The sequence below is a fragment of the Zosterops lateralis genome (assembly GCF_965231275.1).
Source record: "Zosterops lateralis genome assembly, chromosome: 3".
In the NCBI taxonomy this organism is placed as follows: domain Eukaryota; kingdom Metazoa; phylum Chordata; class Aves; order Passeriformes; family Zosteropidae; genus Zosterops; species Zosterops lateralis.
Window position 1 is genome coordinate 78,199,874 of NC_139764.1, and position 24,021 is coordinate 78,223,894.

The 24,021-nt window shown below is 39.4% G+C and overlaps 1 protein-coding gene across 1 annotated transcript; it reads left to right on the top strand.

Moving 5' to 3' along the window:
• Positions 1-20,618: 20,618 nt before the first annotated feature.
• On the top strand, positions 20,619-23,338 carry CGA (glycoprotein hormones, alpha polypeptide; the record flags this gene model as incomplete). The annotated part of the gene is made up of 3 exons (XM_083858340.1): positions 20,619-20,718; positions 21,651-21,835; positions 23,261-23,338. The coding sequence occupies 3 exons, from the start codon at positions 20,619-20,621 to the stop codon at positions 23,336-23,338; spliced, it is 363 nt and encodes a 120-aa protein (XP_083714466.1).
• Between the last annotated feature and the right edge of the window lie 683 nt (positions 23,339-24,021).

The window sequence follows — 24,021 nt, forward strand, 5'->3', positions numbered from 1 at the left end:
GTGTTACAGCAGCCTGCCCTGCCTGAACTGCACTGAATCATTTCTCATAGCCAGCCAGCACTGTCTTAAACTGGGCATTTCACATAATCCGAAAAATGAGGAATGCTGGTACTTTGCACAAACTTAAATTGGGTGAAACATTCTTTTGACTGGAAGAGACTACCGGCAGAGCCCTGTATATGCCCTTCAGTCTTGCAATGACCCAAGTGTAACTCAATCCCATACCCATTACCTTATTTTGTATGACTGTGGGATTTATTTGATGTTCTCTTTTTGGTTACAAAAGACAAATGATGCTGCCTACTTGCATACAGTTGAAACCTGGGGCATATGGCAAAATGAACACTAAATCAGCTGGAAGGAAAAGAGGACTCCAGAACTGCAGAAATGTTAGCCTGCAAGTGTAGACATTCACAGTGATAGCACTGAATATGCAACATTTTGGAGACAGGCCTGGGAATCTGGTCCAAAAATGACCACATTTTGGGTCATAGCAGTGAACCCAAAGTGGTATGTTTCTAGTTTTCCATACAAGCATCCAAGTAGATATCTTAATTGCGGCTTGCAGGCCTGAAACATTTCAAGTTTCTTGACTTCTGCTCTGCAGAAAATCCATTCTGTTACAAGCAGAAGAAGAGAAAACTTTCAGCTTTTCCATTAAGGCTTAATGTAGTACCAGGAAAATATGGTTTGCATGTATCCCTCGCTACCAAACCACCTATAACATCATGCAAATGCTAGAAACAGTGGAATGAAACCTATTTATTCTTTCTCAATCATTTAATATATCTGCAGAATCTAAAATACCTTTTATTCTGGATAACTCTGTCCTATACTGTGCTGTTTGCAATTATTTTCACTTAAGTGTGAACCACAATAGCCCAATTGCTTTAGCTTGCTGTATTGTTTCTGCCTTGACCAGGGGGTGTTCTGTATTGAGCCCAGGCCCGGAAGGAAGGAGAAAGGGAATGTGGGTTTCTCCCTCATGCCAAAGGTTAGCACTTGGAGAGGGTAGGGTAAGCGTTGTTTGTTTTGTTCTCCTCTGTATGAAGTGGAAAGTAGCCTGTCCTTCAGTTGTGCTACCCTGAAGAGGACTTGCACTTAAGCCTCCAGGGGCCTTGTGCAAGGGAGGACTCCTGTCTTTAATCATGACTCACAGGCAGTTAATTGCTAAGCTTATATCTAAGAGACCCAGAAAAGAATTATTAAGTAGAAGGAATGACCACAAACAGTGGTGAATAACAAAGGAGTTATTTTTTTCTTGACAACAGTGAGAATGTGATGACAGCAACTGAGTCAAGCGTGACAATGGCCTGAGAAAGAGGAAAAGAATAAAGAGCAACTACGAGGCTGTGTTATTCATCCTGTATTTGACTCCTGACAGAATTTACATTGTGGTGGATAGAGCTCATGGAAGAGAAGAGCTGGTGCTTGATGGGGACAGGAGAAAGAGACTGTGCAGAGAAGAGATTCTTTTGAAATACCTGTTTTCTTCATGGACATGTGAGGCAGAATATGTGAGAGTGTTGCAGAAGAAGAAACATTGACTCTAATTGTAAATAATCAAGTAACCACCTTGATGTTAAAATGGAAAATACAGAGAAAAGAGAAGCAGTTGAGGAAGATGCGTGTATTAGGAAGGACAATTAGAAGGAAGGGTGAAAAAATGAACTCAACCAAAACAGTCCAAGGAACTGTTCACCAAAGATGGTGAAGATGGTGAGAAAGAAAAAAAAAGGATGGAAGACTAGAAGGGAAAGGACCTGACTTATACACCAATTCAAAGACAGATTTTTTTGTTAAGAGGACCTGAAAGGGTTATTACTTGGATGTGCTAGAAATAAAGATTTACGATAAGGGCTTGCAGCAGTAAGTATTCCTCACCATCAGGAATTTCTTTGGGGTTCAATTACACTCTTCCCTGTTCTCTTATTCTTGCCGCTTCCTTGGCTGATTCATTGTTTCCACAGAGTGGTGTTTTCTTCGATTCTCATGTCTCAAATAAAGCTCTCATTTAGAGGAGGCACATCAGATACTCTTTATGTTTTGGGATGTAGGGCTGCTTAGAAATGCTTAAGAGATAAAGGAGTCTTCATGACCTAAACTCCCCTGTATGTGGGTTTTTTACCTATCAGTTGTTTGAAACAACTTTAAATACAGAAAAAAACATTAGTCTCTCACTATTTGATTTTAGGTAGTGGAAGAGATAAATTGAGCAAGTAGCATGAGAGGTATCAGAGGTTAGGATGATGACAACGAAGAGAGAGGGCTGGAATAGTGATGACATTGTAGCTTAGACTACATGTAGCCAGTAGTTGTATGTAGCTAGTAGTTGAGAGGAAGACTAACTCTTCCAGGGAGAATGTCATGTTAGCAAGAAACAACTCTGATATTTGTCTATCAGTGGAGCCCTGGCAACAAAACTAGATCTTTTAGGGATAACAGAAGATATGACAGAATAAAGATCACACAAATACTAAAACTCTCATGGTGTTTGGGAAGCTAAGGGGATTAATGGAGGATTAGAATTTGCAGTGTGATAGATATTAAAGAAACAAACAGCAACAGGACAAATAAAGTAGAACTTGTTATTGGAAAAATGTGTCAGAGAGCTTCTGGTAGAGAGCATGAAGATGTGCTGAAGATGTTTGGCTTCATGTCTGGAGAGAAATAGTTTTTGGAAGATTAATTAGGAAAAATACTACTTGGAACAAAAGTAAGTTGATTACTAAGGTTCTTAATTTCAAAGGTCAAACTTCGAGAAATTAAGGGAATGAGCTGGTGATGACAAATGCATCTAGGTGGTTCAGGACTTGCATGTGGAAAAATTTGGCAGCTGCCGAATCTCTCTGAAAAAGCATATCTGTAATTCAAATCTCAAACAAGAACGACAGTCAGTCCCAGCTTGAAAAATAGCCACTTCAAAAGGGTTATTTGGAACAATCAAAAGCTTGAAAGGAATGGAACAAAATGATTACTTGAAAAATATTAAGAAGGGTAAGAATAAAGTGAGAATTTTGAGAAGCTCAGCTTCCTTTACAAAGGAAATTAAAGCAGGGGCTAATGAGAAAGAAGTTATGAAAACCAATGTTTCCACATTTGAGATGAAAGCAAAAACCTGTCACATATTCATCTGAAACATCAGAAGATCTTTATTCATCCAGAGATTTCCATTAATGATGTAGGGGAAAAAAAGGAGCTATAATAATTAAATGTGCTGATGATACAAAATAGTGAGACAATTTCAATATGAGAAGGATCAAGACTAGATGACCTTCAGAACCTTAATAACAGAATGGATTAATTTTAATAAAATGACATGCAAGGAGACTGATAGCAATAGTTTCTGCTGGGGAAGATCCTCATTAGTTGGAGGTAGGAGTTGGCTGTGTTCATTGAGGATGACCAGCTCATAGACGTAAACCAGCTGCAAAAAAAGTTACTAAAATGACATGACATGCCAGGTCAGCTATTTCCATTAGATACTGCAGATAAAAACATTGGTCTCATCTCATCTGAAACGATTTATGCGATTCTGGTCACTATTATTCAGAAAAGATGAGATCGCACCGCAGGAGGTACAGAGAAGGACTCAATGAAAGATCAGTAAAATGGAGAATCTGCCTCATGAGAGGAGAATAAAAATGGTTCATTTAGTTTAGTGAAACAAAAGGTGAAAAGTGTAATTTCAGTCTGGAAACAGTAAAAGTAAGCATTAGCTAGGACAAAAGCTTTTCAAGCTGAAGGATGATAGTGTGTGAAGAAAAATGGGTTAACTGCTTATTGAATATGTTGAAACAGATACAGCTATCATGTTCAACAATAAATAGTGCTGTTCCTGAGGTATGTAAGTGTTCCTTCACAAGGTTACAAAAGAAGCTTCATGAAAATGGTAGAATGGTAGATTTGCGCAAAGGGAGCTGATAATGAAAATTAATTGCAAATAAAACATAAACTCCAAAAGAGGCAAGAAAGTGAATCTTTTGTAGTCACATCTTCCTTAATGATACTGCTGCCTTTTGTCAAGGCTGGGCCCGCATTCACCTAATTCAGAATCACTGATATTGTTCTATATATTACTCAGTAATCAACATGATCTATATGTCTGACAGCAAGAAATAAAACAGTTGAGCAGAGCCTGGTCTTAAGTTGTCTTTGCATAAGCTGGGGGAACAAATGGAAAAAGTTTTTGCAATATCCATTTTCAGGTTGCAGAAAGGAGCACATTAATGATGAGGGAGGACAGCACATTTTAAAACACAGCCTGGGTTATAGTTTGAGCTGATTTTTCAGAAGAAAATCTTACAAAATATTTTCAGAGCTATCTTAAATGCAAGAGAGTGGATATGTTCTCATTTTACATAATTTAATACAAACCACAGTGCTAATACATGTATGGTATTAATGGTGCCTTTTTACCTTTCCAATTTTCCAATTGTGTTTTCTGTTTATCATTTTCTTTTGTTCACTTCCCAGTGCACACTGCTTGAATTCTCAATAGTTTAATTCTTATTAAGAGAATCTAGCAGAGTTCTAGCTATACTTAAAAAAAAAATATTAAGAGAAAGAAAGGATGTCCTGAAGATGGGTGTGGTTTTGTGTTTTCCCATCACCGCATTCTTTTCTTCATTCTCTTCCCCATTTGGCAAGACTTGGCTTTTCAATTAGGAGGATTCCACATAACTTTTTTTTTGTTTTTGTTTCTTGGGGTTTTTTTTGTTTGTTTGTTTGTTTGTTTTGGTTTGTTTTGGTTTTTGGTTTTTGGTTTTGTTTGGGGGGGGGGGTTTGGTTTTTTGGGGGGGTGTGGGGGGTTACTTTAATTTTGCGTCTAAGAATAGAATCTTTTTCACAAGTATGGAAGAAAGGGATTGGGTACCAGGATAGGGCAGGTCTTGTGAACAAGCTGGGGAGGGAGAGGAGAGAGATTATTTAAAATAAAAACTGATTATCTGCTAATAGGTAAAGAAGATACTTGTAGGTGTAAAGTCGGCTAAAAGAACATTTTGTTTTTCATGTTGGTTTGCATTCCTGATTTTCATGATTTAGCTGTTTTATAACCAGTTAATTAGTAGTGACATCTAACTCTTTGCTATGATAAAGCATAAAACTACTTCTCTAGAACATGTTTTACACCAACACTTCTATTTTTTAAAAAAATATTTCATTGAATTTTTCAGCAAATTAATATTGAAAACCTTTGATAAAATATAGATCCCTGTGTCAATAGAAGGAAAAAATGGTACAACCTGCAAATGGCAGGAGGAGGAGGTAGGGGGATGGACTTTGAGAAGGGGTGGTATAAATGTTCTGTAATCCCTTACCATACTCTGACTGATGATGAACTACATATTCTGCCTGTTACAGCAATATTGATTGCAATCAGATGATAAAATCATTACACAGAAAAGGAAACCACTGTGGTGAAAATGAAAAGATGGAAATTTAATGCATTCTTGATTAAAAATTATTTCTTGGATTTAAATCAAAACCTCATTCTTATAGCTGAGAGTTAGTCATGAGAATAACAAAATGCTGGAAAAATATCACCAGTTAAAAATTTGTTTCAAAGTATGTGTTTGTCTTCAACAGCCATCCCACACTTTTCATCTACATTCCTTATGCTACAAATTTTCCTCACTCAGAGTCTTAGATTTACTTACAATTAATCCACTGGTATAGTGATGGAGATTCTTGCTGGAATGTATTAACTTCCTCTGTTAAATCCTCCCTCAGGCAAACCTCTTGAAAAATATTTCCTTTGTCTAGTACACACAGTTTAGTAGCTCCTTTCTTATAGTGAGATTGCAATTCTTTTGCAGTGATTTATGCATACTATTCAAATACAAAACCTGCATTAAATTACGTTACATTAAAAGATCTGAGAAGTGCATGCCATTACTTAGGCACCATTGTGCAAGGAAAAATGTGGGTCTGATCCTGTTGCCATTCAAGCCCATGCTTACAGAAACAGAAAATCATTGTGATGTGGACTTGCAATCATGTAGCGATACTGGGTAACTTTTGGCTCACAGGGACCGAACAGGCTTTCAAACTCACTGATGACCATGTACACCTTTAGTATTTTTATTAATCATACAAACAAAGTTGTATGGCATTTCAAAATAAGCAGGCTCAGGACTTCTGGAGGGGAGATTTCACAGCTTCTAAAATAGCTTGTTTAAGTGCTTCGCAATCTGAACTGTTTGATTGAATTCATAGTGTTCGACTTAAATCCCTGCTGGAAATTCATCTGATCTTTGTTCTTCCTCTAGTTGTCACGGTGGAACAATAGCCACCAAATCTTTTATGGCAGCTTACTACATTTTTGAGTGCCACTATAATACCTCTCCTTGAGCTCTTTATTTAGCAATTTACTGCCCTATTTCTAAGCCACATAAACCTCATTCCTTCAGCTTTCCTCACAGCTGTTATTTCCTACTTTCCTTCCTGTCATACATGTCCCTCACCCTCAGCGATGCACTGCAGTTTTTATTTTTTTGAGCACAGTGTCCAGTGCCCAAATCAGTTCTGCATTTGCTGGGATTGTGCCAGAGCTGAGTTATGTGAAATGATTACTGTTTGTGTCATCTATTACATTGTTGGCTCTAGTTTGTGATTTCCCCCATTGTTTTCTGCCTACACAGTCGTTTCCTATTCTATATTTAACTTTCTGCCCTCATTAGATTTCTCTTTCCAAAGTGTTGTCTGGTTTGTATTTTGTCTGATTGATTTTTAGGCTGATTCTTCAAGACCCATTTTTAGTGCTATTTCCATCCTTCAAAGCACTTTGCCACTTTACCCAAGCTGATGTCACTGCCAGACTGTGTCAGTGCACTCACATGCCACCATCACCCGGGCTGTTAATGGATGTGGGGTATAAAACTGTTCCCAGGATGACGCACTGTGGGACTCCTCCTGAGAAAGCTTCCCAGAGTGACAACAAACCATCAATTACTGCACTTTGAGAACAATTTTACAAATGTGCACCTACAGGGTTGCTACTTACCTCTGGAATGCACTGATGTGGCTTACTTAGTAAAATGCTGTGTGGAACAATGTCAAAAGCTTGTCATTGTCATGATGCATCATATCTGCTATTTGCACTTATTTGTTGAAGCAATTATCCTGTCAGAGAATGAGATTAGCATCAATTGATACAATTTTTCTCATGACTAACCCATTTCAGCTGGGTTTTAATAATTATCATAAGCTTCCAGGTATTTACAAAATTTTTATTTAATAATTTGTTCCATTTCAGGGGATAAAAGGTCGACAATATAAAATGCTCTGTGTTCTCTATTATTTCTTTTAAAAATACCTATTGCCTTTATACTTGTCCATGGTTTGAACCTTCCTTGCTTGCTGTTATTTCTTGAAAATCGTCATTAGTGATCCAAACATCACTTCAGTTAGTTCTCTGAACATTCATGGTTAATTTTGTCACATCTCAGTAACTTAACCACCTCTAACTTTTCCCCCACTTAAGTATCGTGGGATCAAGGGTTGAACTCTCTAAGCTTGTACTCGACGATCCCAATACCATTCTGCAACATGTGTGCTTAGTGTCAAAAACCTGTTGCAATCAGCAAAGCGTGTGTGCTTATGTACACCCCGCTGGGCCAGCGTGCTCGAACACGATTAAACGCCTCTGCAATCACCGGGACTTGCGACATCACTGAGGTTAATGAGACTTCGCACCAGCGCCTGCTCTGCAAACAACTGCAGACTGCTCGCCTGGGGACCTGGTGTGATGCCCTGCCCTGAGCTGCGTTTGAATGCTGTTGGGAATGATCTCTGCGCACACCGGGATGGTTGGGAAGGGTGTGTTGTTGGGGCGGGAGCGCGGGGTGAGGGAGTCACGGCCGGGTGTGGCGAGTGTTGAACCCGGGCGTGTGCCAGCCTTGCCTCCAGCACCGAGTCCTGCCTTTGCCGCGGGCACATCAACCGTGTGGGCTCCACCCCGAGCGGGGAAATGTGTGTACAGGCGCCTAAAACGTGCTGATCCTGAGTACAGGGTGCTACCCGTGACAAGCCCTGTTTCTGAGCTGAAGGCAGCGATTGAGATGTGGCAGCAGCTGCCCTGTCTCTGCTCCTCTTGTGACTGAGCTGGTGTGGGGCCATATCACTGCAGTGGATATCCTGGGGCCGTGTGGTGCCTGCACAATGCCTCTGCATCCTCTGGTGATACCTGCCTTGGCGTTTTCGGAACCTTGGTGTCTATAGTGATGTTCCGACAAAAACTGTAGTGGTGAAAATAGGGAGTAGAGAGTACATTTAGGTAGGCTGCTAAAAGGTGAGATTTTGGGGTTTGTTGTGAGCCTTATCTGGCCAAAGGTAAGAATCTGAAGTGCAGCTGTATGTGCTTACATCTGAGATAGATGTCTAGGTTCCCCTTATAACCAAGGAGCGTGGCCAATTTATCTTGGCCTGAGATAGTTGTCAAAAATAGGTCTAAAAGTGCCTTTTCCCCTTCTTTTGATTCTGAGGGAATCTAGAAAGTCAGTTCAGCTGTCTGTCTGGTATCGCAGCTGCCTCTGTCTGATGAGACAAATCTCAGGCTCAGTCAAGTAAACTTTGCAGATTATGTGTAGCCGTACCTTCAAAGATACATTCCAAATGTGCTAAATAATGTAAGTATCAGTTCATATCCATGCATGCTCTCTCCCCCCCCCCCCCCCCCAATTCCCTCCTCACTCTTTCCTCTGCATTTGATTTTATTTTGTTAAACTTTAATTTGCTAGACTGATGAATCACTTACTCCATGGTTAGCGCTTTCTCATTCCTCATTTGTAGCTGGCACTGATCACAACTTTGTATGTAGGATTTGGTTGAGTGGGAGGGAAAGCATGTGCATAGGATTCATATTTCTTCTTGAAAACATTTGCTAGACCACCACCCAGAAACTTGTGACCCACTACTGGCTCACAGACAGCAAGATGATTAAGTCCAACATAAATTGATGGTAATTACAGAGGACCCTTTTGTACACCCCAGGAAACTGAACCCATCACTCACTACATTCCCTGTTCTGCCTGTTTGCACTGAGCAATTCTTCAAGTTGTATTCTGAGGAATACTGATCATAAGTTTGTGAGTACTAATTCATGATTTGCTTAATATAGGTTTTTAAAGCATGCTGCTATGGATGTCAGTCTGAAAAAGTTCCCAAGAGTGTTTCTTCCTCTGTTTTCACTGCACATTAAAGCAGCATCAGTGGAAGACTTAAAGCAAACAGCCAGGAAACTGTTAAAACACAAAGATATTGGCATTGAGCTTTACTTTTCCCTAGCAGAGTGAGCTGATTTCACACACACGACCCTTTAAACCAATAAATCAATGGTAAACTTGTGACCTTATTTGCTGTAATGAATCACTTGTATTGTCATGTTCTGCAGCATATCAAACAGCAGCAAATCTGGTTTCACTGTCCGGTGCACCCTGCCCTGGTTCAGCACTGCAGTGAAGCTCTGTTTAAATTAAAATTGTATGTTTCAGCTTGACAAGGCATATCGAATGTTAACATTTGTTCCCTAGTCATACTTTGCTTGGTAGTATTTGGTCCTAGCCAGTAGAAGTAGCAAAGCTGTACTATCTCTGAATTTCCCACCTAATATCTAGACAAGGCTTTTAAAATGTTTTTTAAAAAATACCAAAACAACTGTAAAAGATATTAGCAGGAAAAAACCCTAGTCAATTAACAAGTGGTGACATTGAAATGTTTTTATTAGCTTGCTAGCCAAAAGGTCTGACTGCCTTCTTAGAGTAGCATGTAGTGCACTCTCAGACATCAACATCATGAAGCTGGAGCTGAAGGTTCACTTTAAAGATTTTGTGTGGCACTTGCCAGCATGACTTTTTGCCAGTCTGTAAGTATCTGCCTCTACCAGAGTCTACAAGCTGTCAGTCCTCAATGTGTATTTCAATTAATTAAAACCTAATATTGTTAAATGCATTTTGTGTTAGTCTGTGGACTTCTCTACGCCTGTCAGACATCAGTCCGGGTGAAGTTACTCCTACCTGTGAATAACCCTCTCGGAAGGTAATTATGTTCCTGAAAGTCTGCTGCACTTGCAGCACCATCCTTTCAAAGGATACAGAGCATTCCCTTCTCAGTATCAAGCATGCAGAGTGTTGGTCTGTAGTTGTTATACTGTCTAGGACCATACATGATGGATAAAAATAATTTTAATAAAAGGATAGCATTTGCTTCAGAGAATTTTCAGGCTAAATACCCACTAAAACAAAAGATTACAAAGAGCACAGACAAAGAGAAAGAATCTAGGAGGCAATTAGCAAATAAGATCAATCCTCACTTTCCTCCCCTTTCTAACTTCCTGGATATGTTGTGGGAGGTTACAGAGAACTTCTACTTACAACAAGTCTCTTAGATTGTCTAACTGTAAAAGAAGAAGCAGGATTATATTCATTCCAGCACATTAGACAAAACATTAGAGATACTGGATTAATCTAGTCCATTGTGAATATCTTAAAAAGCAGATATGACTATCTAATCCAGCTTTCTTGACCTGTCTGTAACCAGTGGAGAGAAACAAGCAATTGTAGGGCATCACCCATTTTATTCTAAGGCGAGAGCTAAAACAGAGTAGTGAATGGCACCCTGAAAATGCCTGTGTCTTTCAACTGACTGCCAGAGCAACCAGCATAGACACTGGCCATATGTCCTGCAGATGTCTCAAGTTGAGGGGGTTTGAATCTCACTGTGGTAGCTTTTTTCCTTCTGTGCACTTGTGCGAGGGTAAAATATCAAAAATCTATACTTCTTGACAGCTTACTGCTGAAGTGCACACAGAATGTTGCACAAAGTAATTCCTGAGTGCTGAAGCAGGGAGTGATCCCTTGAAGCATTTCCTACTGTATTTCTCATGTCTGAAAAGAGGACACACACAACATCTAGACCATCTGAACAGGAGACTTTATTCAGTCATTTCTCAGCTCTTTCATTTTGTGTTCTTAGCTTACCTTAAGAAATAGTGTGGATCACAAAATAATATAAAATAGCAGCTTTAAAATTTTTGCTGTCTTTCAGACTGCCTTCTCTGCTTTCTCCCTCCTCCAAAATTTACAGGCTAGACCTTTGTAGTCTACTTAGACATTTAGCCTAAATTTGAGATGTAACTAATGAACTGCTGGCCCCTGAGGACAGCCATGTAATATCCTTGGCAGCAAATGGTTGCTGTTCTGCTGGGTGAGAATAGCTAAATTTCAACAACGTGGGAAATAAACTCTAAATATCCAGCTTTCAAAGCACTGTAAGTTCTATTTTGAAGTGTTATTATGTAAATGTAAGCCCTTTTTATTTCTGATAGACAACTGTACGGAGGTGGGCAACACTGGCCCACTTTGCCTTCCAATATGGCATTAATTATAACACTCTAAACCATTTTCCATGTGCTGACTCACACCAATAGCCAAATACCATGTGAAATTTCCTTTATTAGTTACTCTGATAGTCTATGGCAGATGTGAAACAAATGCTGTGAACAGTTCCTCCAAAGGGCAGGTGGCTGTATGAAGGGATTGCTTAGACATGATCAGAAGAGACCACTGTGAGAGAAATGACCTGCTGCACTATGTGGACCTAAGGCCTCATCTGAAAAATTTGGTGAAGCCTAGAACATCAGTTTGACATCTGATGTCTTAAGAAAAATGCCCAAGTGGGTTGAACAGAAGGAGTTTAGGGGAATGATTTTAGTCCCCCAAAGCCAGTATGAGATGGTGAGCTCTCCAGGGCAGGGGACCATTATCTTCTTGTTCTCTGTGTGCGTTTCTTAGATGCTGCTGCAATATGGAACTCAAGTATGGTGAATTTTTTATTCAGCCAGATTATCTGGCAGCCAATTTTCTCTGTGCAGTGGCAGTAAGAGAGGGTAACAGCAACCTGGTAACGATCCTCTTGATAATGTGATGGAAATAACCTGTTTTCTTCAGAAACCTTTTTCCAGTTAAGGTTCTATGTCATTTTTTTATTATCAGCAATGTAGGCTTGCTGCAATTTGATCAGAATTTGAGGAACTTGAGCATTTTTTCTGCTTTCATTTGTAAAAATCAAGAAATACAGTTCTATGAAATGTGAAAGCAATTAATAATATAAACCTCTACTAACAGAAGAGGTGATACAGTGAGCATATAAAAGCATTCAGATTTGGGGATAGAAAAGGATAATAGCTAAATGTCTGAGCAGTTATTATAGTATAAGATAATGAGAGTAGCTGAAATAGCTAGTTGTATAAATTAGACATCCTGTATTATTGATCAGGCTTCTTTGTTTTAGCTGCACTAAAGATATACATTTCACTTTTATATGGCTATTCATCAAGTCTAAACCTCACATGCAATGATGCACGCTCATGGTTTGGGGGGTGTATGTTTGTTTTGTGGATTTTTTTTTCCAAGAAAAGGGATAAATGTCAAAATATGTTTAAAGTAAGGCAGCATTAACCTTCTCTCATGGGCCACCCTTGTGGGGCTACCCTTGTGATGCAGGAACATATTCATTGACATAATTGGTTTGATCAGTAGTCTATATAGTCCAATGGTTTACCTCTGTCTGATAATAAATAAATTAATTATAATTTACTGTTTCAGGAGTCTAACAAACCTGGTTACTTCAACTCAGCAGCATTATACATCACAGGAACAGACCTTCCTGACCTTGTAATCTCGTTTAGTCATCATATGAGGTGTAGTTACTTTTATTAATTAAAAGTAGAGAATAAGAATATTGAAATGCAATCTCTAAAGCCCTTGAAGTTAAACCTACCTGTTAATGACATTTTGTTTGCTGTCCCATAATGCTGTGAGAATTGTAATATTATCTATTCTAAATTTGCTCAAAGGAATTTGATTTCAAATAAACCTATTCATAAAAGAAGCACGAAAACAGAGCAGAACAGGAGTCATCATCCTATTAGTACTGTAAGTTTCCTAATAACAAGCAATGATTAAACATTTTGACCTTGAAAATCACAGTAAGAAAGGGGAAAAATGTATCTATTCCTTATAATCTTTCTGATTTTCTTCAGTGGCACAGTTTTTACTTAGCTTGCATGAAGTAATGTTTATTGCACATATTTCTGAAGTGCCTTGGTCTGTAATAATAATTCCATTAAAAATGAAAACAGACAAAAAAAAGTGTATTAGTGAATGCACTTTACACTATGGTTTTGGAATAGGAGAGGTTTTCAGTCAATTATTTATGTGCAGTAAGTACTGAAAGACTTATTATCTCAGAATAATCAATGTTTGGCTGAAGCTTGAGAACACTAATAGCTAATCTTAAAAGTCTTGATCCAGTGTCATTTGAAATAATGGCAGAACTCCTGTCAATTTTAAACAAAGTAGGCTGAGGCCAAGAAGTATTGCTTTGAGAGATAATTTTAGATAATCAGTGGAAAGCACCTGTAAAAGAACAGAAAATTTGACTTTCATTCTCTGCATTATACAGTACGAAGTATTTCAGCAGAAAGGAGCTCCTAATGGTGTGTATCTGTATTTTCTGTTGCCTTAGGAGGGCTTTTTTACATATATAAATGTATATATACATGTACACATATATATAAAAATGTGTATATATATATAGGTATACACACATATATATGCACTGAGCTAGTGTTACTGTCTCTGGGAATAAACAGATGGCAGCTGAAAAAAATTAGGATCAAAATGAGAAGGAGTAGGGAGACTCAGAGAAATACTGAAATACCTGTATGTCTTTTTGTTTAACACTGTACTTCTTTTTGTTCCTTGAATCCCCAGCAATTTTTTTTCTCTCTAGTGTACGCTTTCATTCATTCTGGTTGTTCTCTCTTTTCAGCCACTCTGTTAATTTGCTTAGGTCAGTGTGGAGCAATTTGGGATATGTGGGATCCTCTCTCCTCCTGGAAACATCTGGAAGATCTCATAAGAAATGTAGGAAGTGACACCCAAAATGCAAAAGATAGTACCAGTGCTTCAGGATGCCTTCTGGTGTGGGCTCTCACTTGTGGCTGCTTCATCAGCCTGGAGGGCAGGGCTGGACAAAGATATCAAGGAGGTATTCAAAGATTGCAAGGGAGAAGGAAAGAGGAGTTTCTGGCATTTGGTGAGCATTCCATTCTCTCAGGACTCATTCTCCACTCTCATGGAGGACTGCTCTTTTCTGATTTTGCACAAATGATGAAAGGTGGATTTTGGCTGCATTTGGAGGAATTTCTGAAACATAATTTAATTATTATTGAAAAAAAGTCCTCCAAAGCTCAACCTGCTCATCCATCCAAGCAAAAAATGCTATCAAAATTTCATTTTAACGGTTTTTCCTTCTCATTTACTTGTCTGCAGGAATCAGGAAGACCAATAAAGAAGTTAGGGATGAACGCAGCAGTAATTAAAAACCAAAAGTGAGGTGTGCTCTCTACAGTCTTTTCTGCTGGGGTATGGTATAGTAAACCTTGTATTACCCTTATTAAAATAGGCGGATTCTGTTTTATAGTGCTAATGCATACCCACACTTGGTGGATGTGTTTATATTTATTGACAGAGTGGACTTATTTTTGAATAGAAACATTTGTTTTCTGAAGCAACAGAGCCCTTCCCCAGTCTTCTGCAGACAGTGCTGGGTGTCAGTGCTGAGTTGCAAAGTAGAAAAGCTTTCCTCTCGCAAGGAAGAGGCAGCATCAGGAAGCAGCCAGCAGATAAGCAGATATGGCTAAGTAGGGAAGTAGGACAGATACCCTGAGACAGCATCTGGCAGAGCAAGGGAAGAGACATGAACCCTCCTTTCCAGGGAAAGACAGAGAAGGAGCTGTAGGGACCCAGCTCCTAGAAAAAAGCCAAAAGTTCTGAAACTCCATAATATTTAGGTTCTGAGTTCACACTGATTTCAGCTTTAATAAGTGCTATATTTAGTGTCACATATGTTCCTTAATAGACTCCCACTCCAATTTAGGAATTGGCCTCAAAGAAACTTGAAAATTTTAGCAATTTGTTGCATTTTTCCAACGTAGAATGGCAAAATACTGATCTTGGCAAAGCATATTTGATCTAGTCTAGTCTGGGGTACATACATATTTACCTATATGTTCATCCATATGCTTGTACAGACCATAAAATTATGATATTAGTGTGGCAAAAATGTGATGTGAGAACATTGCTAAGTGTTTTAATAAACTGGAGGGTGCCCTCTCCCCCTCCAAAACAGTGAGCCACGTTCTCTCATTTCTCATTCAGTCACACATTAAGACAGATTTGACCAAGTATTTTTAGTTGGAGATTTGGAGCAGCTAAAGTAAGAAATCCTCTTAATAAATATAGGAGCTTTTTTTAAACTATCTTTTATACCAATGTAATTCCATTGACTTCACAAGATTTTTTCCTAATACATTCTGATAGGGAAAGAGTAGCACGTTGTGGGCACTTTTTTTTCTTTCTCGCTGTGGGGGTAACATTGTTGCTGTGCTTGAATCCTTCTAATGAAATAAATGTTTTGCATAGCTTTTGCTTTTTACTAGTAGGCGATTTGCTACAATAGATAGGTAAGTAAGTATCAAATATATAATACAAAGTTTACTTATTTTCATTCTTATGAGGACAGTTTTCTAACTTTTGTGAAGCATTACAAGCCATCCTGGCTTTTCCAAAGGACTGCAAGCTGAGGTGAGTATGAAATGGGCAAGGCAGAGGCACTCTATAAACTTCAGTAATTTTAATCAATTTGCTTTGAATGACAAGAAATACTAAGCTTCTGTGTTAAAAATGGGCGGAGATAATATTTTTCTCCTTAAAATGCCTTTATTAATCAGCTCTTGCAAGGGTGGCTTGAGGGATCTTGCAACCGGGTTCGCCCTTGAGGAGGAGGGTCCTGGTCAACTCTGCAGCAGGAAGTTTCAGCAGAGCTGGAGAACTCTTCCCTCGCCAGGAGTCTCCAAGGAGTTCTGATTTCTGTTTGTTTGCCTCGGGGTCTCACCTTTCCTTTGGCATTTTTAGGTTACAGCGAGTTACAAAAATTGTATTAATTAGCTCTATTGATGCTCTAGGGTATATACAGCTTAGTACTGGGTTTTGTGGGTTTAAATTTTACTTAGATTTATCTTTATAGGGGGTTTTTGGTGTTAAAAAGGGTCCCAGAATGCATTTGGGATTTCTATTTTACATGTTCTACGGGGTCGCCCCGGGGGCGCAGGGGCTGCAGCACCTTCATGGCATTTCACAACAAGCGTCAGCGAGATGGTTGTGCTACATGGAGAGGGGGCGTCTCGGAGGGCCCGCGGGCTCGATGGTGGGGGCGGGGGAGGCGCCGGTGGTGCCTCGGCAGCGATCCGCCGCGGCTCGGGGAGCGGGTTCTTTTGGGGTGGGGCCGGGCCGGGGCGGGCCGTCCCATCGGTAGAGCCATGTCGCCAGCGGTGGCGGCGGCGGTCCGGTGGCGGCCCGGGGAAGGCGCGGGCAGCCGGCATTTCACGGGGGTTGCAGGCTTCTCTGAAGCGACGGGCGAGCCTGCTCTGGGGTCTGGGGGGGTTGCAGGCTTTCCTAAGGCAGCGGGCAGTTCACTCCGGCGTCAGAGGGGGGCCTGTGGGCGGCCTCCAGCAACCAAGCAGCCCCCCCTCACTGCCCCCTCCAGGGGGACCACAGAGGTGGCTCCTTACTGTTACATTACAATTATTACATTTTAAAATATTAATACACTTATTCTATGACAATCAAGGGTTTCAACTTTTCAAATTTTCAACATTCTAATTTTCATTTTCATCATTCTGTCTTCCAGGGAAGCACTTCTCAATAGATTATGTTTACCAATAGCTCTCAATTTTCAACTGTATGCCTTTGTTATTAAACGAAGCAAAAAATGTGGGGAGAGAGACTTTTTTTTTTTAATTTATCTTTTATTAGCCCAGCACACTAAAAAAAAAAAAAAAAACAAAAAACCAGACAAGCTTACAGGTGCAGAATCCATCTTCAGTTGTGAAACAGGAGCCAATTTCAAGCCGAGTGTAGGCTGAGGGGCTGTGGACAATTGTTTTGAGTTTAACTTCGTTACAGTGACGAGCTGAACAAATGGAAGAGAAAAAGGTATCTGACACCTTGAAGCAGATGAGGTTGTTAGTGAAGGCAGAGGTGATAAAGGTTGCGATAAATGTGTCTGAAATAGCAAATGGAGTCTGGGGGCATTGCTGTTATTGAAAAGAAAGTCAGGGCAGGGGAGAAGAAATCTGAAGAGCAGGAATCTACAGAGGTGCTATTCACCAAATCCAACTATACAATAAACATTTTGTAAGAGACTGATTGTTTTGCGAATAAAAGCCTCATTTTCATAGGAACACGAGAAGCTGCAGGGGATCTCTTTCAATGTCCCATCTCCATCAGTGTGTGACACAAAACAGGTGCTTAAAAGGTAATTTTTAACCTTTGGATCTTTAAGAATTTTTTGAAGCTATAAAACATTTGTAAATCTCTCTGGGTAGGACAGTGAGCAGTCCAAGGTAGCTACCCTGGGCTCACAAGGATGAAAAACAGGCACGCGGTAAAAATGGCATATTCTGGTACTGAAATAGATTTTTAGGGTTATTTCTCTCCATTGTCTGTAAGGGCAATCCCGAGTGAGTAACTAGGGTTTAGGCACTTCTTGCAGTGAACTTTTGCCATCTGAAGTGGACCTCCCTCAATTCTCCAGGACTTGGAAACACAGCAGGGTCTTGAGCACCGACCCAAGGCTGTCTGCATTGCCAGGGGCTGTTCCCAAAAGGTGTTTGAATGTTGGGCTCTCCTTTGAGAAGAGGAAGGGAAACATCCAATGGATGCGAGCCCTGCTGTACCGCTTGGCCTGGGGCCAGAAGGCAGGCTAGGACTCGTCTTATTTAGCCAGCATTCACACAGACTCTGTCACTTGAAGTTGAGGATTTACAAGTCTCTAAGCTGCACTCTGATGCAGTTTTAAGAAGTGCCTCCATTGCATTAGCTTTATTCTAAAAACAAGATAAGACCCTGCCAGAAATCATATCTTTATAAAGGTGATCCTTCTACATTTCTATGTTTATCCATGCATTCACTTTCTGGGCATTAAATTCAAATGGAGAATTTACAAACTAACATTTCTTCTAATTGTTTGTATCTATCACTGTTGTTTTATTTTTTTATTTTCTGCTAAAGTGATGCAATTTCTATAGTAGTGGTTTATGATTTTTTTAAAATAATATTCCTCAGTTTAGAAAGAAGTGTTAGAAAACATTAGTAATTTGTTCGTTTGTGAAAATGAGCTTCTGTTCACTGAAAACTGCCACAAAAAAAAATGTATGTTCAGTGTTTGAGTTCCCCAGGAAACTCATACAGCACTGACTTTGTGCTCTCAATCTGACCTTTTTTTCATTATATAATTAAAAAAAAAATAATCCTTATGAAAGTCAGGTTGAAGATAAGATCACCATGGTGGGCTGGTAATTACATAAAGTGATGTTCAGTCATTAGAGAAAATGTACAGTTGATCCAATGGCTTAGATGTGGGCGAGGAATATGATCTAGCTTTTACTGGTATAAAAGAAAGATGCAACTCTTTCATGCATCAGTTTTGGGAACTTACCTCCAAGCGTTAAGGACAGCTCATCTTCAAACACCATCCTGCAGTTTTTCTGATTTATTGTTGTCGAACAAGGGAGGTAATTTTTTTTTTTTCATTACTGTTACAGAGGAACAGTTGCGTATGTTTTGACATTCTCTTTCTTTTCTTTTCCAAAAGTTTCCTTCTCCTTCTATTCTGTCAAAGTTTTTGCTTTGAACATTAACTTAAACATTGCCTTGGGACTAAAACGTCATTGCTTGGAGTTAAGCTTACTTTGTAAGTAAGAGAAAATGAGGCTCTAGAATTAGATTGCAGCTAAAGATAATTTTTGATTTCAGACCGGTCCCGAACTTCTTCATTAGTAACTTTGTGTTTTTCTCCTGCTCAATGGTGGCAATTGCTGTCAAGTATCAAACTTTACACAGCCTGTTGCATTAGCACATCTCTTAGAGTCTTTAACAGAAAAAGACAAAATATTTTAAAAAAATTGGTGAGAATTTACCTGCTGGGAAAGATTTAAAATTACCATCTTTCCAAAGAACTCCTGAAATTCAGGATTATGTTTTGTTCCAGTAGCTTAAGAAAGAGAGTATTTAATAGAACAAACTAGAAGCTTCTTTTGATTTGATTGTGAGAAGAAATGAGTGGTGAAAACATTAACTGGGTTAACAGCATGGGCACAGTCAGAAAATTCAAGTAAGACCATCAGACAAAACATCTGTTGCCCTAAAAAAGTGGAGAAGATCACATCTGTGGTTTATTGACAGGTCTCTTTGGTGGTTTTGGTATGAGCCTGACAATCCGACTCAATAGAGGAAGTGCAAAGCTGCAATTTCAATTCCGCTTTTGGTTAATATAATGTAAAAAACTTCCCTCTGGGATTCCCTCGAGTCATTACAACGTACCAAATTACAGCATTATATCTTCTTGGAAAAAATAGGGTGAAAGATGCCACAATGCCTTCAGCAAAAAACATGAAACACAAGATAATCTGTCTAGGGTTGTGGTGTTATTCCTGTGGCTGGCTTCTCTTATTGGAGCCATTGAAACATTTAGGTTATCAAAAGACTCAGGATGATTTAGAAACAGATCATTTGGAGAAGTCTGTCTGTGTTATCCTGGTGCTTGAGACCCTCCAGCTGACTTCTTGCACTCTGGGGAATGTTCCCCTGGATAGAGCAGGGCTTAATGTTAAACTGTGGAATTGTGTTCCACTGCAGGCAAGTCTGACAGCAGTCACACCCCCTCTAAGGGATTGGAAAGAAGATATACAGAAAACAACTTTCAAAAATGTGCTTTATTTTCTGGAGGGAGGGATCCAGCCAATCCACTCTGTGTGGCTCCATAGATGCTGTTGAGCTCAGTTCAGTTCCTAAAATGTTTGGCAGGACCACAAGAGATTGTGGACCTAAACAGCATGAAGGACCACCTTTCTCCTGCAGACACAGCTTACTCTTGTTGAAGGAACAGGTCACAGAGAGCTGGCAGCTGCTTCTCAGGACCTGACAGGCATGTTCAATGCTTCCAAAGCTTTCAGGAGAAGTCCAAGCAGAGATGGAAAACCATAGGCTGCATAGAGCCTGTATGCAAACCTACATGCATACACTGAGCTGGATTTTGGATACCTCTTCTAAATGCTTATTTCTAGTACTTCCAAAATTGTTGCCAATGTTTTTTTCTTCCTGATTGTTATTGGCTGCTTTCAATTCTTTTATCCTTTGTTTTCTGCCAGCATGAACTGGCTCATTGGGCAGGTGGGAGGTGGGAGGTGAAGTTACTTGTGCCTAGCACCCAGCCTTGCCACCTGGTAACTACCACATTATCAGTGTCTCTCCTTAGCTGAGCTTCAGCTCATTCTCTTTCCTCTATTTTTTTTTTCTTCTGTCTTAATTAGGAAGATGCTTGTTTCCACTGTCTTCATTCATTGCACTGGAAAACGCTGCGTTATCACTTTTGCTCATAAACTTTGTTTCTTTCCACTTTAGTAAGCCCCATCAGGCAGGGACCATGTTCTTTTCATCCTGCTATTGGTCTCAGCCTTCAAAAATGTGTATATTTGTATTTCTAGACAGATCATGGATTGCTATGGGAAGTATGCAGCTGTCACATTGACCATATTTTCTGTATTTCTACATCTTCTTCATACTTTCCCAGATGGAGAATTTCTCATGCAGGGTAAGCTGCTTTCAGCATTCAGAAATAGAACAATTATAAAGAGTATTAATTAAATTTTCATGTTTTATAAATGTGGGCAGAAATTCTATCATTCAGTTGCATTTATTGGCAATGAGGGTATAAAAATCAAGATGATTTCACTATGAGCATGCCTCCTACTTCTTCCCTAAATTTAATTTCTCCAGGTCAATGATGTCCCAGATGACCATGTCCTCAAGGTGATGTGGGTAAATTAATCCTTGAAACACTACTGAATAGAAATGTTTGGTTTCTTGTATTCCTGCAATCTAAATGGCAACATAACATTAGGAACAGCAGAACCACAGCTTCTCCTCATAATATGCAGGATATTTTTCCTATGTAGATCCCAGAATACAGGTTGCTGGTGATTTAGCATTCTATGAAAGACACGGATTTTAAGGGTACTTTGGAGGTTGCAGGGTTTTTTATTTAGCCTCAAATAAAATATAAAAAAACACCGCAATGTACAAAAATCTTGGTACCACCAAACATTTAAAAAGCTCACTGTAACAGAATCTTACCTGAAAACAGGCAATGTTTAAGAAGCACTACAAATCCTGCTGGTGCTTTTAACTGTCTACAGCTAGTAGGAAGTTTTCTAGGGATAGCTAGTGCTGCAGACAGATACCTTTATGAGTATCAACAAAATTGAAAAGAAAACCAGAAAAGATCCAGTAGTGCTTGTGGCTTGCCTAGAAAGCCACAGTCTAGTTTTACACCTGGTGCGTGTTGCAGAGTTGAAAAAACCTAAAGAGGAGAGCTTTGGTGGCTGTGCTTTTCTGTTCTGTAGACATCAAGCAGCAGAATATGGCTTGTGCTTCCCCTTATGGCATGCACTTTCCCTTTCTTTTTGAAAATGAAAATGCAGCTGGAAACCAAGTAAAATTTTCTTCCTTATATTTTTATGGCAGGTTGTCCAGAGTGCAAGCTAGGGGAGAACAGATTCTTTTCCAAGCCAGGAGCACCCATTTACCAGTGCACTGGGTGCTGTTTCTCCCGTGCCTATCCCACTCCAATGAGGTCCAAGAAGACCATGCTTGTTCCAAAGAACATTACGTCAGAAGCAACATGCTGCGTAGCAAAGGCTTTTACCAAGGTGAGGGTGACAATGAGGTCTGCTTTTAGAATGCAATATTAAGCTGAAGCAGTGAATAGTAAAGAATATGGTTTTTCTAGAGGACAGTGGGAAGAAGAATCCTTGGTATTTATGTCCTTTGTGCTTTGGTTCTTTCTTTTTTCTAAAGAAGAAATTAGAGCATCAACCAGTAGCAAGTCTGATATTCAGGTGGGATGAGGAAATTGGTGCAGTGCCACTGAATTCTATGAAACTGCTTTGTCTCAGGATGCATGCAGCTCTGGTGATGGACTTGTCCCAGTATTTTCAACTCTCCTGGATGTGCACCCTCCCCTTAAATGCTGTGCAGTGTGTATTTGATTTTAATAAGTTGATTGCCTTGTGTCTTTCCGGCATAGGCAGGAGTTCTCTGGGAAGGTGTCTGGTCAATACTATCAATTACATAAATGGGAATGAGGGACCAAAACCATCTGTGCTCATTAGATTAATTGAGATGGTGTTTTACTTTTTAATTGTATAACCAAGAGGGAGCTGTTAAGTGTGTGCAAGTACTGTGAGCATTTAACAATCATCTGGAAGGTTCTTTTAAAGGTTCTTCTAAATCTGATTATTTTGGGAGTGATTCTGCTCCAAGTGAAGAAACCTTACCTTATATGTAATAGATGGTGAGCTAGTTGAAACAAGCTAAGTTGTCTATCCTATGGTGACCTGAATCAGACTCATTAAATGTGTTAGCTAGAGGTTCAGCTGAGTTACCCACTCACAGATTTGCTGCATTTGAAATACCTTAGGGTACTGAAGTCATATGGGTATGGCTGGCAGACACAGAACCCATGCAAGTACATGTAGAGTGACAGCTGGAGGCTTGGTGAGATCCCCTCTAACCCCTCAAATGGCAATTGACAGCTCAGTGGGTGCAGCTGAGGAGAGCACTAGGTCTCCACTGGCTGTGATGAGAGGCAGATACCTGACTTTAAACTATGCTGAACCAATCCTGGCTCTTCACCTGAGAGCACAGATGTTATTGACAATGACAATGCTACACTTGCCCCGAGGCAGCAGCTAGAAGTTGGTTGAGATTAAATATAAAGGTGACTCCTATGTTTGTTGCTTTGTTTTTGTAATTCCCATGCAATATATTTTTCCATAGACTGGTTACTTGACACTTTTGGAAAATAGGCACTTTAAGGCGTGTCCTAGTTAAAGAGCAGGAAATTATGTCATTGTGCATGTTACTAATGAAAACCTTCACGTTACAGCTCCAAAAACAGTGATGATGAAGCTTCCTAGGTTGGTGTTGAGGTCATTCTAGTATATATACCCCAAAGGGCCTGTATACTTTGTAGTTACGAAAAAGTTTTCAGACGTATTTTACTTGACAATGCTGTTTTTACTGCACAGCTAATCCTAATTATTTGTTATATGTGTGTGTTTTCTTTTTTTAAGATTACCCTTAAGGACAATGTGAAGATAGAGAACCATACAGATTGTCACTGCAGTACCTGCTACTATCATAAATCCTAAAGCCTGTCCCTTTGTTAATGGTCAAGGACAACGGTGAATGGAACATTTGTTTTTCAGCTTTTACAGCACCACAGTGTGAAACCTTATGTTTTCTGGTAAAGACTCTGGGTAGACCTCTGGATAAGATAGATGGTTATTTTATTTCCTCTTTGCTTCTTCATGCATTTAAGTAAGTGTAATTATTTCCATTAGGGATAAAATACAGCACTTGCATGACCAAATGCTTGATCTGTTTTTAAAATAAACTGTCAGTTAAATCATCAATGCTTATTGAGGAAAAATGGTGATTTATTAGCTTAACAGACAAAACCAGATTCTGACACAATTAAAATTTCTAGATTTTTTATGGGAGAGAGAGGGAAAAAGGAAGAGAGGGATGGGAAAATGAACAGAAAAATAATTTTCCCCCTTATTCATCTAGTGATTAGATTTTTTAAGATGAAATGTATTATTTCTGCTGCTTTTCTTCCATTTTTATTTTACCTAATTGGCAGAAAGTATAACAGTGTATTATCTACACAGAGTACTCTGTATTTCTGTGCCATCTTTTATATTTCTCTGAATTTAATCTCCTCCCATATAGACAGGCAAATGATGAAAAAACAAACATTATATAGATTTTTTTGTACATTTTCATGTAGCAATGGTGGAATAGAGTAGTCATACAACAGTATTAGCTGTTT